The 21,737-nt window shown below is 41.2% G+C and overlaps 1 protein-coding gene across 14 annotated transcripts in view; it reads left to right on the top strand.

The window, feature by feature from the left end:
* The window catches only part of runx1t1 (RUNX1 partner transcriptional co-repressor 1), a 123,771-nt gene extending 102,435 nt beyond the window's left edge, over positions 1-21,336 (top strand). For 8 of the 14 annotated variants that reach the window (XM_079590383.1, XM_079590377.1, XM_079590384.1 and 5 more), the window contains 9 exons: positions 1,015-1,256; positions 2,879-2,968; positions 6,265-6,446; positions 9,746-9,996; positions 10,886-10,983; positions 12,178-12,379; positions 12,613-12,681; positions 16,097-16,287; positions 18,124-20,145. In XM_079590383.1, coding sequence (XP_079446509.1) covers positions 1,015-1,256; positions 2,879-2,968; positions 6,265-6,446; positions 9,746-9,996; positions 10,886-10,983; positions 12,178-12,379; positions 12,613-12,681; positions 16,097-16,287; positions 18,124-18,402 — 1,604 coding nt within the window. In that variant the 3' untranslated portion in view covers positions 18,403-20,145. Of the gene's footprint in view, positions 1-1,014; positions 1,257-2,878; positions 2,969-6,264; positions 6,447-9,745; positions 9,997-10,885; positions 10,984-12,177; positions 12,380-12,612; positions 12,682-16,096; positions 16,288-18,123 lie in introns of all 14 variants that reach the window. The other 6 variants (XM_079590386.1, XM_079590385.1, XM_079590378.1 and 3 more) reach the window with 2 other exon arrangements.
* The last annotated feature ends 401 nt before the right edge of the window (positions 21,337-21,737 follow it).

Genomic DNA, 21,737 nt, shown 5'->3' with positions numbered 1-21,737 from the left:
CAAAACAAATGCAGAAACAAGAAAAACAGAACAAAGATTTTAAAAAGTAAAGTGGTCAAATTATACAAGGCTTTAAGGCCAACTTGTTGACTAGCCATTCATATAATCTTTTAAAGAATATGTAGTTTTGCACTCCCCTTATTACAGCCGACACGAGTTCCCCTCGTCTTCTGACCTGTAGATTTTTGCATCTGCCCGCTGGCTGATGCCACAAAGAGCATCACACATGGCAGCTCAGGGGAGCGCTGGAGTGGCTCACTATCAAAGCCGTCCGTGCCGCAGCCTCCCAGCACCATGTCAGTGTAATTGAGCAGTGGTGTGCCGTCAACAGCAGTAACACATTCCTCTCTCTGATGTTACATCCCTAAAAACAGATCAGTTGGACTCTGCAATTAGCGCTTATGAAAAAAAGAGACAAAAAGCAAGCCGGGTCTGAAGCAATCCGGAGCCTTTTTAAAGGCAGACTCTAATTATACATTCTGAAGGTTTAACAAAGCAAGCGCTTTGATTTCCCCTCCATGTAATTGTTACCAGATGCAGCTCAAGTATCTCGTTTCTGTTCTGTTGGAAGGAGGCCAGGCAAACGAGGCTATCACGCAGCCTAATCTCATTAGAGAGACGTTGATTCCAAGCTGCATCCCTCCGCCGCGTATGTTTCTCATCGTGGCACGGGGGGCACTCGACCACATGTCTTCTCCTCCTCTGGACTTAATATGTCTGATGTATTGAAGCAAGAACGCACTGCTTCCTTCTCAAAGCTGCCGTGGCTGATTCAAAACAAATGTTCCACTGTCACAAGAGCCTCATTCAAGCACCGTCAGTCACAGGCGTTCATACGCCAATGTCATTTTTGACAAAGGATCCTCTTGCAGCTTCTTTTCGAGGAATGTTCCTGGCAGTGTTTAATGTGAATCTTTTGGGTCTAGATCATTCAATACGCTTGGGTTACAAATAAATGCTTGGGTTAAAAATCTCTTTGTGGCATGTAAGAAATAATATGTTTCTGTTTTCCAGTAACGAATGGCACCAGTCACTCTCCCACTGCACTGAACGGAGCTCCATCTCCACCCAATGGCTTCAGCAATGGGCCTTCATCGTCATCTTCATCTTCACTGGCCAATCAACAGCTGCCACCGGCCTGTGGCGCAAGGCAGCTCAGCAAACTCAAACGCTTCCTCACGACACTGCAGCAGTTTGGCAATGACATCTCACCTGAGATAGGAGAACGAGTGCGTACGTTGGTGTTAGGACTTGTGGTAAGTCTGAAATCACATACTCGGTGGCTAAAGTCGGCATGAAATTAATATTCACACAATCTATTGCGTAAATGCATGTTATTGATCTCATTGTGAATGATTCATCCATGAATTTGTTTTATTTTTTATTTTTAATCAATATGCCAATCATGTATTTGGGATGTATTTTGCTTAAACTCTGCGAGCTCATGTTCATCTGCCTCTGTTTATAAGTCCAATGCCCACATCTCAAAATCCAATCACCTACTTATGAATTGAACTGTGCCCTAATTTTTATTTTTTCCAATGAGCCATTACACTTGGATGTACGTCACAATAAAAGAAAAGATCTGCCACTACTTCCATTTCATCATGACCTTAATGAGGATTTTCAACAGTGTATTGTGTATATTACGACAGACTTTAAGAAATAAAACAGTTACTAGTAATCACTGTGTCTCCTGAAAAGTTTACGGGCAGTCGAAAATGATTTATTTTGCTTTTTTGTCACCAAAAAGGTATGCCACCAAGTCTTATTTACCTTTCATCATAGGTAATAAAGGCTTGTCCAACAGCGATAAATCAAAGGGAACACATCTGTTGCTAAGGATAGCAACATAACTGTGAGGGAAAAAAAGATCCACTTGACTAGATGTGCACCATAAGCTGTGCCGCAGCATTATTTTCATTAATATGTAGTTATGGACCAAACAATGGTGAAATAGCTGCCTGTACTAGAGGAGGGCTGCTTTAATTAGCCATTCCAAAGGAAAGCTCTTTTTTTTCGGCGGGCATTTGTTTATTTTTCGCTGTGTCTACACGCAGAGGCTTCCTTGTGTCCCCTTGGCTTCCGTGGCTCTTTTTAATTCGCTCCCCACTCTGCCTTATTGAAAAGAGTGACACACTTAATTAGCGCCGCCGATGCTGGAGAAAAGCTCAGGAGGCTTTCTGGCTGTCAAAACAGGCCGCTGCAATCTGGCCGAACAGATGTAAGCTTAATGTAACAAAATTCAGGTCTGGGAAAAGAGGGGAGGAAAAAAAAAAAAGCCTGTGTATTTTTCTCAAATGTATGACTCCCCGCTCTGCTTCCCATCTTTCCTTCCGCTAGCTCTCTCGGAAATAACGTCTAGAAAATTGAAAATGGTGTCCTATCAGTCCTATCAGTCTGTTAAAAGATGATAGAGCAGAGAGCAGGAGGGAAAGAAATTAGTCATTTCTCTTTCTCTTTTTTTTTACACTGCCAAGTTTAACAGGGGTAAGATATATGTCAGTTCGGTTGGGAACAAGACACGTTTTTTTAAAAGCTGCATATCTCCTGTGCGTGCTATGATGTTTATGCCGTGTTTTATCTCGCAGAGCAAGCTGCGTGGTGTAATACTGCATCTGTAGTTGTGTTTGCCTACGTATTTGTGTGTTTGTTGATGCAGTGATGATGCGGTCAGCGCGTACACATGTAAAAGCCACCAGATCAAACTTCCCCATATGAGGCCTTTCACCACAGCCATCCATATGCCTCCCATTACAGTCTTCAAATCATTCAATCTTCAGCAGGATATAGTTTTGCCTCCAATAAGTAATATTATCGCATAATGTTTTCCACATGTATTCATGCGTGCACTGTCTTTTTTTCTCTCTCCCTGCAGAACTCCACTCTAACCATTGAGGAATTCCACTCCAAACTGCAAGAAGCGACCAACTTCCCACTCCGACCTTTTGTCATCCCGTTTCTGAAGGTATTGCTCAAGCAAGCAATCTGGAAAACATTTAAACAACTGAGGCACAGATGTACATATTTCTCCCAGCTCTTGATTTTTTTTATTTTTTTCATCCCTCACTTTTAAATGGCCTGAATGGATACATGGTTTCCTCATGAGCAAAGAGGCATCAGGTTTCTTGGTCACTGGGACTTATTTTTTTATTTCTCTTTGGAAATACATGATGTGAACCCACATTACTCAGTGTAACAGCACCATACGGGACCGTCCCACAGCACAATGTCTCTATTTATTCATACGTGTCGATGGACGCCCTTGTTCGACCGTTGTTGAGTTTCGTAGGGCAGGGCACATCTGAAACCATTACCACAGTAAGACGATCTGTTGTCTGGGAGAATATCAACCTTTGCCCTCTCTGCCGCCCATTTGTCACTACGGCCCTTATTTCATTACAGTTAAATGTGTGTCTGGGCCTGTTTATGTTGGAGCACTTAACACGAACCGTTCAAATAAACACTCTGCATATTATTCTTTCGACTAAGGGAAGTATTTGAATTACACATGACACATTTTTGTATCGCATTATCATGTTCGAGATTAAAGTGATTGTAGCCTGCGGAGCGAATGTATAATTTGTTAATTTATGACATATGTAGCAAATAGACATCAGCGCTTGATAGAGATTAAATTCTCATGAGCTTTGATCCATATGGTGACTGCTGTATCCATCCACCCTCAATCGTTCGCCATTCGTTTTCATCTGCTAGTAAGTGACAGCTATTACGCACCAACCTAGCCGTTCCCCTCCCTCTTTGTCTAACCTTCACCCCCTCCCCCTGTTCCTCCCGTCTTTCTCTCGCGCTCTGCTTTCCTCCGTCTTCCTTTCCATAATAATAAAATAAGCGACCGGTGGAGATGCATCAATTCTGTGTTGTTTACTCCATTAGATGATGATGGAAAGGGGTCCGCCGGTTTGATGCGGCCTCCGTTCTTGCGGCGTGCGGTTCGAAGGCATTTCATCTCGTCCACTGCTTGTCCTGGCTGGCTCTGTCATGCAGAAATTGGTCCCATTAGGGGTTGCGCCGGCCGCTGACGGATGCAGAGAAGCATACAGGGACACTTCCCTGACTCGTTCGCTCTCGCGCAACTCCACACCATATGGTTACTGTATCATCCAGTCAGGAGAGGTGGTATCAAAGATGCAACTTGTGTTTTTTTTCTCGCTCCCTCTCTCCCTCTCGTCTAATTTTAGTGGTTTTCCTCAAAGGAGCCTTTAATGACAAATACCATATGGCTGTGGGAACAGGGGCTTTTATAAGCGTGCAGAAGCGCAGCTGCAGCAATGTGCATTAGCAGCATTTTTTCATTAGGCTAATGTTGTCTAGCGACCCTCCCGTCAGAGTTGGGTTTTGCGGGGAAGTGTTTACAGGAAGGGCAGCGTGCATCACGCTAATGATGTAATCCGAATTTGACGCCAGCTGACGGCCTTTGTGCTGATGGCTTTTGTTTATGATTCCTCCAAATGGATTCCTCATCAGATAAATTTGTAATATTTAGCCGCTGTTTCGTTCAGCAGTCTCCATAAAGCCTGTAAGCACATGTGTTCCTCTGCGGCTCTGTGCCTCATTGCTCAGAGACGTACTCAGCGTGACATAGTCGGCGCTTCACCACATGCTATCAGTGCAGAGGAAGTAAGGATTACATATACATGGCAAACTCCTTTGCGGCTTGTGTTTGATATGCTGGTTTCCAAATAGCTGTGTGCTAATGGACCACACAGGAGCTGGAGAACACACTCAGACATAATCGAAGCAAACGTCAAATTATTGCACGCTTATAAAGCTACAGGATTGTTTTATAAAAAATACATGATGATAAAATTGTTTTTACCGTCATTATCCGAAAAGGCTTTTATATAGAGTTGCACACAATGGAAATTAGACTGTTGCATTAACGTTTTCTGATGAATAAACTTTTCTTATTCATTGGCTGGAAATACACTGCAAAAATTATTTTCTTATTATTATTTTGTCTTGTTAAATATCTTAACTTTCTTTAAAATTTTAAATATATTAGGTTTTGTTTTAGAATTTATACTTTAGTTTATATTTATATCGTTTATACTTAATGTGATTAAAAAAAAATATTTTAAGGGAAGACAAGGTATTTTTTTACCCCTCTGGCAGATTTTGTATTACTATTTTAAGCATAAAATCACTTAATTTTGATAAAACGTACGGTAATATCTTTTGTCATTTTGCTCCTCAAGCAAATGAATCTTGATATAAGAATGTGTATTCATACTGGGAAGCAAGACAAAAATATTGAGTAAGAAAAAATTTTTTTTACAGTGTACATTAAGCACTCCGTGAGCAGCTGCTATATGTGAACTGCCACTAACTATGAGGACCTCCATTTAATAAAAGTCTAAGGTCATTTAGGGTCAAAGCAATTTCACTGCCTCTGGTAATTATCACCATAAACTACTAACAGACCATTACCTCATACAGCTGGCGACCAAGAGGTCCTTAATAAACAATCCCAATCATTATCATCATTAAAATTCATCAAAATAACTTTTTTTAATTTACCTGTATCATGATTTTATCTGTATCATGACCAACGGCCATGCTTCCTTTAAAGTCTATGCTTTCATTGTGCTTCGTTCAATGTTCAATCAACGCACTACTCCTAATTTTAGCCCTTACATCACTGAAAAGGCACACTGTGAGAGTACACTGAAAAATATATTCCAGAGCTGAAAATATGTTTGATTATAGTCTTAGATCAGAGTCACAGGCCAGAGAGAAAGAAAGAAAGGAAATAGACATCGTCCTCCAACTAACACCTTGTGCTGTTTAGATGCTGCAATAGTCCGACTGTTGCTGGATGGGGATTCGCAAAAACCTTTCATCTGCCGTGAAAATGCTCCTCCGTGTGTCTTTGAAGTGGCGAGGCCTCCGAGTGCTTTCGGAGAAAGCCAAGCCAGCTAGTAATCATGACGGAGATGCAGAGGAAATGAGACAGAAAGAAAGCGAACGTTGCCCCCCCCCCCACCTCCAAACCATCTGCTTTGAAGATGTCACTTTCTATGTTGACCATTATTGCTCATATCGAAGGCCCAGGGCACTAATGCATGTTTCGGGTCACAATAGAGTGCTGCTCGAAACGGCGCGAGTGTCTTTATTTTGGAAGAATGTACCTGTAATGATAATAATGAGTAAACAAAAAACGGTGTTTAGAGCCTCTGGCTGTGGACAGCTTCACAGTGTCACATCTGCTCAGCACAACCTGACCACTATCTCCCCCTACAGGCCAACCTGCCGCTACTGCAGAGGGAGCTGGTGCACTGTGCACGGCTGGCCAAGCAGAACCCGGCTCAGTATCTCGCCCAACATGAGCAGCTCCTGCTGGACACAAGCACCACGTCACCCGTCGACTCTTCTGAACTCTTGATGGATGTCAACGAGAATGGCAAGAGAAGAACGCCTGACAGGTGAGCCGAACTGTAAATTGACATCATCAATCAGTCTTGTAGTTTTGTTGGGATTTAGCCAGTCACACTATGTTTTAAGAAACATACAATTTGATTTGCTTTGAGACAAAAATACAATTTATATTTTTCTATAATTTACACAATTATAGAAAAAATACATGTATATTATTATTTATCAAAAGACAGAAAATGTACAACAAACTAATTGATGTTTCAAGGGCTAACAGAAGTCATTCTGACAGTTTTCTGTCAGAATTTACACATAATGTTCAATTTATCACACAAAACCAGATATTTAAGTTTGCACGGAATAAAAACACATAATCAATGAAAGTAAGTAGTAATGGCAATGCAAACTTTCTCACGTTGGCCTTAGACAACCCTTAGAGCTCATAGTATTTAAAATATTTAGTCTAGTTATTGATAAATGTTTAATAGCGCATTTGTTTGCTAGTGAGTGAACTTTAGGCACCTAAATATATAGACTAGGAATACCTACTTGTAAAACAGCTGGAGAGATGTAGAAATGTGGCAGCAGGTTATGAGTGTCTATATTGTCATGCGTCATTTGGATCCTCGTCCTTAAATGGAGCAGAACCTTGAGAAACCAGACACATCTGGAGAATGCAGGTAGATTCTTTGGAGACTTCCTGTTGAGATGGACATGAGTGAGAATTAGCACTACAAAGCAAATCTACAGTCTGTGGACTGAGAGAGAGAGAGAAAAAACGAAGCTTTTATATATCAGTTCACTTCACTCCCAGGAGCTCAGAATTATTTCCACTTTTAAGTAAAGATTCTTTTTTAATATGCTATCTTATATGAATACATATCAGCTCAGGTCCCTGTGGATATTAGAAAAGAATATACAGCTCTCTTTTTCTCTTTCCTTCTATCTTTTTTTTTAAAATGTAATACCTGCATTTTTGTGTGAGCTCTAATGTATGGCTAGGTGAGCCTAGGGACATGGCTGATAACACATACAGATGAGACTCAGCTCAGATACGGCTGGCTAAGCGCTTCTGTTTCTGCTTAGCTCGGCTCGGCTCGACTCGACTCTCCACGCTCAGAATGAGGAGGTGCAAGAGAGAGAAAAGCAATATTGGAATTTGAAAGGGAGCTATGCTATCCTTAATCACGGAGTACAATATACGGTCACTTCAGTCTGATTAATATCAAAGGAATCAGGAAACTACAGCTACGGAGAGGAGCGCATCCCACAATGCAGTCTTAGCACGCTCTCCTCATTTAGAAGAGAAATGTGTGCCTAGACTTATTTGAATAAAATATTCCATTGTGCGGCACGACCCCTATATATTTGAAAAGAAAAAGGGAAAAAAAAATGGTGTTTTTAAAATGAGGTTCAAATTCAGTTCACAGCTTTCAGTGATCCACAAAAGAGTGTCATAAACTGGGGTTTTAAAATGCTTACACCCAAGGACTATCTTACTTGAATACACAACCGTAAAAAAAAAGAAAGTTGTGGGTTTTTCACGTTTTTAAAAGAAGTCCCTTTTGCTCACCAATGCTGCATTTGTTTGATAAAAAAAAACATAATATAATAAATGAAAAAGAGATTAAAAAAATACATGTTTTGTAGATGGTAAAAAAAACAAGATGGAGAATCACATGAAAATCACATACAGTACCTGAATCAGAGACACAAGTCCACGAAGAATGAATAGAATTAGAATTGGTAATAAAATGTATGAGACTGGGGTAAAATAAATGCAGCTGTGTTTTGGAGGTGTGGGTGGAGGAGAGAGGTTGCTTTGAGGAGCATATGGACGGTGATGGATGCGCATTAGCAGCTCATAAAAGCAGCTCATTAGGAAGTTCAGTCTCTTTCAGAGGTAACCGAGGGACGACCGCCTCACGACACACACACACACACGCACTGTGACTCACACGAGTACCAGCATCTGCGAACACCTGGACCCGTGACACATGAAAGTGAAGGGCAAAGCAATGTGAAAGCGCCAGGGTTTAGGTGCGCTGAGTGAGTCCTGTAAGTGCACATCTCTTATGGTCCTCATGTGCTCTGTCAAGACCTCCTTTTACGGACAACAAAGTGCTCAACGGAGGCATAGTGGCTGCTTTTCTACTTAGCACATTATTAGATGACAGACTCTTACTGCCTCAGGAGCAGTTTCACATTCTCCCTCGACTAACAGCATAGGAAAGTACATTACATGAATGAACACACTGTCCTCAGAAGACATCTCAATGTCAGACTGTCTGTCTCGTTGGAGTGGTAAAAAAAAAAAAAAAACTAGTGAGTCAACATTGTCCCTGACATGGAAAGACAACCAATTGTGTAGAAGAGGAAAGAAAAGGTCTCTTTTAGTCTGTCTCATAGACTAAAAAAAGATGGAAGACGCCCCTTCGCTCTCTTCCATTGGTGAAAAGTGAAGCCGCCAGTGTACCGATATGGCGCTGACATCTCGGGACCTGAGTCTGCGCAGCAGCGGTCTCGGGACCTGAGTCTGCGCAGCAGCGGTCACGGGACCTGAGTCTGCGCAGCAGCGATCTCGGGACCTGAGTCTGCGCAGCAGCGGTCTCGGGACCTGAGTCTGCGCAGCAGCGGTCACGGGACCTGAGTCTGCGCAGCAGCGGTCTCGGGACCTGAGTCTGCGCAGTAGCGGTCTCGGGACCTGAGTCTGCGCAGCAGCGGTCTCGGGACCTGAGTCTGCGCAGCAGCGGTCTCGGGACCTGAGTCTGCGCAGTAGTGAGCAGGAAGTAAAGCCGCGAAATCAAGGCCCCGCCTTCACTCTCGCAGAATCAATCGCAAGCAAACACTCCTGCACTTTTTTAAAATTAATTATAGAAATTTAGATATTAAATTTAAAGCTCCAATTTCCTCAGTCCTCCGAAGATCCCGAAAAAAAGTCTGTTGGTGCTTCAGTGACTACTTCGCTCAGAGAACCTGTCAATCACAGCTGTCAATCATGACGTCACACCACCGCATCAAATAACTAACTAAAAACAAACTTATTTTAAAAACAAACACTTGAACTTACATCAGCGTGATGAAAACTAAAGTAAATTACAGAAACCATCTTTGGAAAAAAGATATTTGAAGTGTAATTTAATTGTTTAGTTGGTCTCGTGCCGTTAAATAACATGGGGAGGCGGGGTTTATGACTTATACAGTCACCAGGGGCGCCTTTTCACGATTGCTCTGTCTATCTGCCTATCCATCTATCTATCTATATCTATATCTATCTCTCTCTACATTAGTATGTACTTCTTGTACTTCTTTCCTGTTCCTCACTCTGGAATTTTCTTTCTCATTCCAGAACCAAAGAGAACGGCTTTGAGCGGGAGCCGCTCCATCCCGAGCACCCCAACAAGAGGCCCTGCACTATCAGTCCCGGCCAGCGTTTCAGCCCCTCCAACGGGCTGTCCTACCCGCCCAACGGCCTGCCACACCCCACCCCGCCCCCTCCACAGCACTACCGTCTGGACGACATGGCCATCGCACACCACTACAGAGATTCCTACCGCCACCCCAACCACCGCGAGCTCCGCGACCGCCCTCGGCCTCTGGGTAAGAGAGGGCAGATTACAGCAGCATCTGGGGGCAGTCATTAATAAGAGCGTTACTGTGCTGTGAAAGATTGTTAGAGCTTGAGACATGCAATATAAGCCACCTTCTCCACGGCTGCTGTCACCAATCCTCAAACTTAATTTTCATGTGAGAGCCCTATAAATTTTTAGGGTAAAAAACAAGTTTCAAATAAAATGAGGCTCAAATTTAGTTTATGGTCTTTTATAGGCCCCAAAAAATATAGGAAGTCACGGATAAAAGGAAAATGCTTGATTAAACTGTAAATTAAATATGTAGTAACAAAAATGATAATTTACAAACCATATATATACATTTGAGAAAATAAGAAAATGTGCATTTATTATTTAAAATAAATTTCTCAAATGAATTGACAATATGAGCCCCATTCTCCAAGGCTGAGTTTGCCAATGCCTCAAATCCACAAAAAGTCCACTGCATGCCGCTCAGACTCTCAGAAGTTAAACCAGGCGAGGCTCAGTTGGATCAGGAACATAAACTCTTTTAAAAATGATTTGAGGTTCACATAAAGCCAACTCGCCATATCAGGTTTAAATGTGCTAAAAATACTCAAGCACGTTAGGCGGTGATATATGCACAAGATATGCATGAGCCTGGCAGCTCTGGTGCGGTGTGGAGAGAGGGAGAGAGCGTGCCCGCAGGCAGCACGGGAGAGCGGAGTGAGGGATGAGAGCATGTGAGGAATGAAGAGTGTGTGAGCGATGGAGGATGTCAGGAAGCGGGTGAGCTATGGCTGTGAAACAGACGGGCACGACATGCCGCTGAGGGCAAGCAAGAGAAATGGAAAACCAAGGCCCAAATAGTAACACGTTTAACACTCGCTCTCTCTCTTTCTCTCGTTCTGTGTCAGGGATGCACGGCAGCACACGCCAGGAGGAAGTCATAGATCACAGGCTCACAGACAGAGAATGGGCAGAAGAGTGGAAGCACCTTGACCATGTAAGAAAAGTAATAACATTTTTTTATTACTATCCAAAGTGTATGTGTGTGAGAGAGAATGAGAGAACATGAGAAGTGTGTTTGCTAGTCATTTCTGTGTGTTTGCATGTTTGTTTGTTTTGCTTTATCACAAAAACACTTCTGGAAAGCAAGGAGATTATATTGAGCTCAAATGGTGATTCTTCTGTTTCTCATATCTTTCAATATAAACAAGATCCTGAAGTCTGGTTTAACATGAATGTAATTTTTTTTACGTTATTCCAAGATTCAAATTTTGTGAACAATTGCTTATTTGTGTCTAAAGAGTTTCAGGAGAAACATATGAGACAGTTGTTATTTAAAGGGATAGTTCACCCAAAAATGTAAATTCTGTCATCAATATCTTATCCTCAATTGACAGCTACGCAACTACCATTTAGACGCTTCAAAAAGTTCATAAAGCGGTTTAGACCAAATTTTCTGAAGAGACTCGACCGTTTTATGATTAACAGATTTAATTTAGGCTTTTATTCGCATAAACATTGATCAGTGAACATTAACAGAAGCTCAACCGAACCTGCTTGACGCGTGAGAACAAACCTTATTGGTTCTTGCAGAAGCTCAAACGTGCTGCGTAACACGAGAATGAACCTCATTGGTTCTCATACGTCTAGCGAATATGCTTGAGCTTCCGTTTACCAAATATATCTTCATCATATAAAAGCGATTGTCTCTCTTCAGAAAATTTGGACTAAACCGCTCAATTCATATGGATTAGTTTTTGATCTCTTTATTAACTTTTTGAAGCATCAAAGTGGTAGTTGCGTAGCTGTCAATGGAGGGACAGAAAGCTCTCAGATTTCAGCAGAAATATCTTCATTAGTGTTCCTGAAGTTAAACAAAAGTCTTACGGTTTTGAATCAGCATGAGCATGAATGATTAATGACAAAAAATTAAATTTTTATGTGAACTAACCCTTTAAGTTGTAACGTCTCCTGAGCTAAAAAAAAAGAAAGAAAAAGATTTAAAAAAAAGAGCAACCACAGACCATTAACTTTTTCTCAGTTGTTGGCATCAGTGTTTGAATGTCTTCAAACATAAAGATGTGTGACTGTGAATGTTCAATGTAAGCCTTTTAACATGATATTTGTATATCTAAATTTGGTCAATTCTATTTAGAGAAGATGTTGTGTTGGTAACGCTCTGCCTGCATCTCCCCCACAGCTCCTGAACTGCATCATGGATATGGTGGAGAAGACACGTCGCTCGCTGACGGTGTTGCGGAGGTGTCAGGAGGCCGACCGGGAGGAGCTCAACTACTGGATCCGTCGTTACAGTGATGCTGAAGACCTTAAGAAGACCAGCAGCACCAGCAGCAGTCAGTCCCGACAGCAGAGCCCCGCCAGCCAAGAAAGCAATGCTTTAGGTAACACATATTCAGCACAAGATGTGTGTCTGAGACGTCTGCATCACCCAGGAGGCATCACATCCTATTTTCTACATCTATTTGATATGTCTGACCTTAAAAAATAACAGTTACAGTTGATTTAACAATTGTCTTGATGACAATATGGTAATTTATCTGTTATTCTGACTGGGAAAAATGGATCTCTATTGAGTTCATTGTAAATAAAGTGTCCTTTGTTTTCTCTTTTACAGATATCCATAGGGAGCTCCTTCACAGGCCAGTGTCTGGATACGTACCTGAAGAAATCTGGAAGAAAGCCGGTTAGCATGCTGTCTTTGTCACTTTTTTAAACATGTACACATACTCATAAGCACAGGTGGAAAATCAAAGCAAAATTATTCACACAGAGCTCTTTCAAAGCCTGTCTGTGATTTAAAAGCTCTCTGAAATTCAATCAGTCAGTTGGTTATCTGTATGCAGAACTACAGTCGGGTAGGAACCTGTTCAGTTTCACACCAAACTCATTTAGGGAATTTAATGCACAACAAATGATGTACATATAATTGCAGTTTAAGCTCTTGGCAAAATCATAAAAATAGTAATGCACAAATAAAAAAGGGACAATAAATTAACCCACATTTATAAATAAGCGAGTAAATGCTAAATAAAATATAATACATGTATTAATATTTTTTGACAGATTAAATTCCTTTAATGCTTTTGAAAATAAACATAGAATTGTTTTCCTTTCATGCACACTTGTGGTGTCAATAAATATATATAAAAATTAAAAAATAGCATTTTATTAAAAATTAAAAGGTTTTGTCATCATGCATTTACATTTAAAAACAACATTAACAAAAATGTTCAGAAGAAGGTCTTGGAGCATACGTTTTGAAATGTCTGTTTTGGTGGCATTTAGTTTGACTCCTGTGATGTCCCCGAGTCGTGTGTTGGGCAGTTCAGTGATTGGCTTTCACTGGAAGCACCTCTACACATTCCAACAGTGATGTCAGATCGTAAAGCTCTTTTATTGCTCTGGCTGAACAGGACACATAAGTGCTCCCAGCCTTTACAGCACTTCAGCACTCTTGCCATTAGCTGTGCAACAGGCTCGCAGCTCTTCACGGCACTCTGTTTTATCACAGCAGAGGAGCTGGTTAAAAGACGGATAAAGATATTAAAAGGCTTTGTTTAAAGAGCAGTTGATCTGTGTGAAATATGACAAGTGATGGGTTCTGTAATAGCAGATTGTTTACCTTGGCTCCGGCTCTCTAATACACGACAGACGCATCTGCTGAAGCAGTTTGTCTTCACTGTGTGGTCTTACCAAAGGCTTTATAAAAGCAAACAAACTTTGCCATGAAAATGACGTTACAAAAGACGCTCTAAGACCGCTCGTTTCAGCTGACACATTGCCTTTGAAACACAACGGCGGTAGTAACACCCTAAACAAATCACCGCAGATTGAAATCCCATCTGAATAGTGAAGTATAGATGCAGTAAAACATATCAGGGAATGTGGTGCATTTTCCGTGACCTCAGCCCATCAAGAGGACGACTCCACCAAACCACCATGGTTTTACAATTCAGTCCAGTCCTGATGAAAATGTCCCTGGCTCTATAATCCTTCATATTTAAGACTGGGGTCTGCTCAACCACAGCCATCCATTTCTGCAAAACAAGAGACTGCCATGACAGTTTAGTCTATTAAAACTCCTTAAGAATAGTATTTTTCTAAGCTGTTGTACGCGATGGTTACACAACCTAACACAAGCTAAAAGTTTTTAACTCTTTCCCCACCATTGACGGGATTTCCCGCCATTTATGAGACACCGCTTCCCCGCCATTGACGAAAATGTACGGCTTTCCGTGTTTTCACTGTCATGCGCTAGATTAGATCTTCTGAAAGTGAACAGAATCTTCAGATCAAAAGACATGTAAAGAAGAAGCAGAAACAAGCAATAGCTTATGCAAATGCATATGTAAAAAAGAAATAAAGCAATCATCAACATTAAACAGCATATAAATCAAAACTGCCTAATATAATGTTACAGAATGAAATGTCGACCCAGGAGGAGGTATAGGACTATGCAAGCTTTGGAGGTGTTGATGTTTTGATCAGCATTCTGAATCCGATCCAGACGTAGTCTTAGACATAAATGTGATTTTCTCAGCTTTTTTTACAGAAAAAAAATAAAAAAATTCTTCTTTCTTTTGAAATATTGAATGTTCAGATTGTCATACAACAAAATATTCAGAGGGCTTTTGTGAAAATTATCAAAAATCCTGGCACTGCCTGGCAATTTTTTTTAAAAACGCTGGCTTAGAGGGATAGTTCACCCAAAAATAAAAATTACCCTATGATTTACTCACCCTCAAGAACTAACCCTTTAAGACTTAAGGGTCAGAACTGCCTTAAAGCGGTCTTCACAAGCGTAAGAGGTGAATGTCCCTTTTCTTTAGAAAGACTGCGTACAGTAGGTGATGAATATTCAAACCCTTTTCTCACACAGTGCCATATCCTGATCTGCATGGTCCTTTGGGGGCGCAATTGAAATGCATAATTTAAATATAAATTGCCCGATTTGCATATGCAATTAGTCAGGCTGCAGCCTTGAACAATGAAAACAAACAAACACAAAAAATCCCTAGTCTGCTCTTGAGATGAGTTTTCCTGCCAGAAGTATTTACGGTTAATGGGATAACAATGTAAAAGTACAGATAAAGTGTGAGTTCAAGGAAATACATTTATTCTTCATAGGGAAAAATATCAAGGATTACCTGTAATCTGTCGTGTGCACTACAGTAGAGTCTTTGGTTCGAGGCTAAACAAAAGCATTCCATTCTTGTTTATTTGTATTCGGCAAACACAGAAAGTCATCTGAGCACATTCAAATAAAAATGTATGTTTCTAATTAATCCCCAGATTAATCTCTCAGCTGCTTTTGAACAAAACAAACCAATAGGATCAATTAACTAACGTAAAAATAGTTACACTAATTAGTTAGTAACACTAATTAGCTGAGTTACTCTGAATAAATACAAAAAGTCAGATACTATTGTTTTTAAATTAGAATTTGCATCTATTAATTAGAATTATTAGGTACTGTAAGTGTATTTTATAGGGGTGAAACGATACCCTAATGTCATGATTCGATACATATCACGACTGAACTCACGATACAATATTATTGTGATACTTATTGTTTTATTGTTTTACTGTTAATTAAAACGCAAAATTTGGTATTACATTGGGGGTGGAAATTAATAGGCTTGGACTTGATGCTGTTAACCCAATGGTGACACCAGATACATATTGGCACTATCCACAATACATATTGTTGCATTTTTGTATTGCGATATATTGTGACACTATATATAGTTACACCCCTAATATTTTAGAAGGCATAATCTTTTGCTGTAAGATGTCATGTCAACAGTTCAGATAGTCTGACCCTTAAAATGTACTTGATGTGACACAATGTAGACAGGTTGATTAAGTCATTTAAAATAACATTCGACTTCAATAAAAAACAGTTAATTTTATTGTCACCACATAAATCATATGTTTTACGTTACCAGAAAAAAAAATAGATTGTTTGTCACATTTTCTGCAGATAGCAGAGCTGCAGATTAAATGTGATCCATACATTGGTTATTCATTCTACACTATTTTTGGGGTTTCTGTTGCTGTGCTATGGACACTGTAAAGCACTGTGCTCTTTCTTTCAGAAGAGGCTGTGAATGAGGTGAAGAGGCAGGCTATGTCTGAGCTGCAGAAAGCTGTGTCAGAGGCTGAGCGCAAGGCACACGAGATGATCAGCACGGAGCGAGCCAAGATGGAGCGCACGGTGGCCGAGGCCAAGAGGCAAGCGGCGGAGGACGCGCTGTCAGTCATCAACCAGCAGGAGGACTCTAGTGAGGTAACAGCTTGTACGCCTACCGCACATTATTATATTAGTGAACAGCTGCAGCATTCACATACTGCACAATGATTCATTGGGATGGTAATATATTCCATAATTTATTATATTTTTGCATTAGATATTATCTAGGGGGTTTTCTTATATTTTATATGATTTGTACATGCCTGATTTACTTGGTTGAGTTGTTTATTTCCATGACTTGCATTTGATCTCCTTAGTATGGAAATCTGTAGGGAAACATAGAGATCATATGAAAAGCACAGGGGGAAGAGAAAAGTGTGTCCCAGATAATTCCTCATGCAGGCTGGTGTCACGCAGAGCCGAGGAATATAACATTGCATTTATCACCTCAGGCAGAGCGGTGCGTTTCCTCCACTAAATGAAACATGTGGACAGTTAAGGTGGTACTGATTTGGATGCGGGAAATTGGGAAGGGAGCGCCGAGTGTCTGTGCACAGCGGGGGTACGGCTCGTTTAATCAGTTAGCAGAGAAAGGCGGCACGCATCTGAGTTTAATTGCACGAGCCATGTTTATGCACGTCTCTCCGGAGGATTGCGTCGGTAGCCGTTTATAACTCCGGCTTCTCGTCTCTGGGACACATTCGAGACTTTGTGATAATTGCTCTTATTTGGCCCGGAGACAAACACAACGAGGCCACAGTGGTAACCTGAGTTTCTGTGTGATCTTTGAGCGTTTTGTAGTTAACCTGTTACAAATGTGTCCTCACATAGCGCCATGTGGAACTGGGTAAAATGACTGGGTTTTTTCCCCCAGCTAGCTCATTATTTCCATGTTTTCAAAGCAGGGAGATCCAAAGAAAAATAAAGCAGAATTCTCTATTTACACTTAAATTCAAATGGGAAATGTTTGCTGCTAATGAGCCGAGACTTTCGCTCACTTTTCTCAAAGGTCTGTTGCATCTATTATTTCCTAATTGGGATAATACCCATGGAAAGAAATGCACCTTTTTTGAATATATTGCAGTTTAAATAGTGCTGGGCGGTATACCGGTTCATACCGAATACTTATTTTTGTTGTGATGTGAATTTTTAATATACGGCAATACCGGTGTATGTTGCTTAAACAACGTTCAGAACGCAGCGCGACACTGTTTGAGAGGGGTCGCTTTTCACTTTTGTACTGTGGTGATGCACAGCTTTGTGTTACTATGCCTACGGTGAAGATGGTTAGGTTAAACTATAATTGATAGCTGTCAAATTATATTAGTGTTTCCCATACATTGGTTCACAATATCAACACTGCCCGCCACAAATAGATTTTCCAAAAGGCTTTGACACCATTGAATAAACATGAGCACTGCATGTTTCAAAGTCAAAATGCGGCGTGGGTGTTTTTATATAAATGTATCTTTGAAGGGAACTGACTGTCTTTAGAAAAGTTTTGATGTTATTTTCATTTAATCTTTCTTTATTTTTCCTGATAAAGCAGCGTTTATGAGTGCTGTGCTGCTTTGTGTACAGCCGTTACCGGGGTAACCGCTATTTCTGCCGCTCCTAAAGCGCCTCCTCTTTGTAGACAGCATCATTTTGTGGGGCCTTGCAAACCTGTATTAATACTAGTGGATTATTTCTACAATATTCACTCACGACAGTATAATAGGGCATTCTAAGTCAATCTAATGCAGTATTTCCTCTCTCAATTAGTAAAAAATGTGGTTAACACCCAGTCATGCTTAAAAAATAAATAAACTGTTATACTGTGAAACCGGTATAATTTTGAACAATTCTGTGATATAAATTTTTACTCATACCACCCTGCACTAAGTTTAAACCTCCTTTCAACCTTCCCTCTTTTTCCATTTTTCCATGCAGAGCTGCTGGAATTGTGGGCGCAAGGCGAGCGAGACCTGCAGCGGCTGCAACACGGCGCGTTACTGCGGTTCCTTCTGCCAGCACAAGGACTGGGAAAAGCACCACCACGTATGTGGCCAGACTCTGCAGGCACAGCAGCAAAGTGAGACCCCGGCCACCGTCAGCTCCTCGGCCACCCCGAGCAGCGGAGCCGGGAGCCCAGCGGACACGCCGTCCGCCGCCACTCCCCGCTCGGCCACACCCGGCACGCCCTCCACCATAGAGAACACGCCGCGCTAGAGTCCGAGCGGACCCTTACTGAAGCCTCAGCAGACTGGGGACTGACTCACCTGCCTCACTCGCTCGCTCCAAAATGCTAAAGCTAGCGCACTAACAAAGAAAGAAGACTGTACTTAGGGCGATCACCCACAGGAGGTCCATTTCGGGTCATATTGACTTGCCATGATAGAGAACGCAAAGATATTCTTTGTTTGAAATTCTCATTGTTCTTTATTGTTACTACAGCTATTATCGATTACTGCTGGTAATGTCGTTTATTGATGTTGTGGCTCTCTTGCATTCTTGTAAATAAGAAGACAAATGGAGTAGACAGCTGGGACCTCTTGATGAGTGTAGTTGACCTCCTCTTCATTTTGTTTTGTTTTTTTGTCGTTTTTTTCCCCCCACCCTCCTCCGTTCTGTTCTCAAAGCTCTTTATCCAGTAGCTGGGATATGAAACTATTTGACCTCATTAAAAGACACTTTAAATAACAAAAACCAAGGAAATATTTCATAGCTGATGTAAGCAGAGACTCTGAATATTATTAGGACAGCGTTCCTTGTAAAGAAGACAACAAAATGTTGAGGGGGAAAAAAAAAACATGCCGTGAAGGGCATCTGTGTCGGACGTGGTGGAGTAGACGGCGGATGGCTTTTCTGGCTCGCGCGCTGAACTCTGCAGATGTGCAGCAGATTGTGAAGGAACGCAGATGTTCGTCCCTCTTCTGCAAGATAATATCCAGGTCAATGGTCTGAGAAATAAAAAGCTGTTTCACTGAGGAATGTAAGGGCGAGGAGGGCCCGTGCTGGATGTTGAGTACTACACGGCGTAATGAAGGATGCACTCTGAGCCCTGATCCCAAATGCACTCCATCAGCTCCCAAAACAGGAAGTGAAGTCATCGGCCCACCAGAGTAGGACTGTCAGAACCTCACTGTGACAGCCGCTGGGAAACAAAGGGCTGAGAAATCTCCCATAAATCACTGGCTATTGGAGCCCTCTCCTGTCCTGCCTATCTCTCGCCATCAGTCCTCGTTCTGCTTCTTTTTGCCCTTCTAGATCTCATTGTGTTAAACACTTGTGTCCTGTGCCGTCTCCAATGGTTATTTATTGTACATGTGCTGGACAATTGTGACGACGCATTAATAGTTTAAACCACGGTCACAACTTTTTAGTCTTTCTAGGTGCAAAAAGGAAGAACATATTTTCTCTTTTTTCTCTGTCTCTCTCTCTCTTTCTCGCAAGCTGCTTTTCTATTTGTATGTGTTTGTGCTAGTCCCCTTGTAGTTCTCTAAGAAGAAGAAAAAAACCTTTTCCCATTGTCCTCGAAAGACAAACGCTATCTCTCAGAGCTGCTACTTCAGTCTCATTCAGATGTTTTTTCTGAGAACTAGCATGTTACATGGAATGCTAACATAAATGTTTTTGTACATGGGACGTACATAAATGTATTTGCACTGTCACGGTTTCTCTCAGCATGCTTCTTTTGGCAGTTTTTTTTTTTTTTTTTCATAGGGAGCCTCACTTCATAGGTTATCTTTGGAGTGCTTCGTTACATATCTGTGATTTTTCTTTTCTTGTTAAAAAAATTGAGGAAAAAATATATGAAAAAAGAGCAAAAAGAAAATGGAAAAAAGACAAAACAGAAGTATCACAATCTGCTTTTGTTAACTTTTTTTTCTAAACATTTTGCTTTGAATAGTTAAGGACAGTGCATGCACATGCATACTGAACGCTATGGTATATGTTGTTTTTGTTTTCTACAAAAAAAGAAAAAAAAAGTACAAAAAAGACACTAAGAAACTAACTTTCCAAATGCAGAGGTGAAAAACAGACAGCTTTAACACTGCAGAGCACCAGGATACACAGTATTACAAAAGAATTAACATGGAAGACAGCCAAAGACAGACATGAAGGACCAAAACCTGATTTTATCCAAGATTTAAACATGACAAAAGAGACTCACTTAAACGCATTTTTATTTTCTCAACGTGTTAATCAGGGGAAAGCCACATTGAGCAATGTTTCCATTCGAAAACCTTTAACTCTCCCCTGTCCAGAGCCAAGACCAGCCCTGTTCAGATCGTAGGGAGGAGGAGCCACTCAAAACCATGTAGCAGGTCCTAAAAAAAGAGGGTTTCATGTGTGGATGAGGCGATCTGAATGATTGAGCAATAACTGAAAAGGTGGATCCCATATCTAGATCCTCCAGGGCTAGGTTTGCACAACCGTTTCATTGTCGTCCTTTTTCTTTCCGTGTCATTCCTCGAAGCGGATTTGTCATAAGAACGTCACCCCAAAAGGCTACCTGCCCGACCGGAAGCTCTTCTCGTTCACGAACGGCGCATAACCAAACCTTTAAGTGTTTCAGCTCAAGATAAAAAGCCATGTGAGAAACTAAAACGAAACGAAACAACCTCGCCAATGGCTTAAGAGGAAGAGGGGTCTAAACCAGCACTTAGCTGCACTCTGATGTTTCCCGCCCCCAAAACCATGGTGCTAAACGCTGACCTCTTCGGCCCTGGATGCACTCCCCGGCCTCCTCCGGCATGCTACGGTTAAATAATCCAAAAAACAAAGGTGTAAGACACCTGTACACATCTCCAGAGAACCTGCCAGCTAAGCTGTCTTGAAACACTAATGTACTATTTTTGAAAAATACATACAGTTAGTGTGGTAACTTCAATCAGGGTGACCTGAATAAACTAAGCACGGACAAAGCATTAGGAAACTCCTCCTTCCCACTCTAGTACGTCTGTTTTGCTACAACCTTTTTTCCTCGGTGGCAAAAAGTCTCACTCTACCTCTGACAGCACGTTAGGAGAACCAGTCGCCGAGCGGACACTGGTCTAGTCAAACCAAATGGGCACATGAGAACAGGACTTAAACCCAAAGTTAAAAGCTCATATAGCTGCAAACCATATCACTACTTGGTAACAATGCAGACCTCATGAGAAAAACGAAAAAAAAAAACGTAATAGAATACGTAAAATAAAAAACGAAAAAAAAAATGTTATGTTCATTTTAAGTTTGTCACACATACAAATCACTTTGAGTCAACTCAAAGTAAAAAAAAGTGTTGACTCCATTTGATATACACTTCAATAAATGGTCAAAGATGAGAAATGTGATATATACCAATTGCCCTCCTCTTCTCCTGCACCCCCTTTCCCCCACAGTTTATGTCTTCTGTTGTGAGACACGCTTGGCCGCTCGTCAATGTCATTTAGGTTCGTGTTATCGGGGGATTCGCACCAAACGCGAGCGAAAAGGAACGGCTGGTGAATTTGCGCATGTCTTTTTTGCCAGGTGTTCTTACGTTTTGTTTTGTTTTTTCCTCCAGTTTGTAAAGTTAA

This window comes from Phoxinus phoxinus (genome assembly GCF_949152265.1).
Source record: "Phoxinus phoxinus genome assembly, chromosome: 19".
Classification (NCBI taxonomy): Eukaryota; Metazoa; Chordata; class Actinopteri; order Cypriniformes; family Leuciscidae; genus Phoxinus; species Phoxinus phoxinus.
This window is presented reverse-complemented; position numbering and strand designations above follow the sequence as displayed.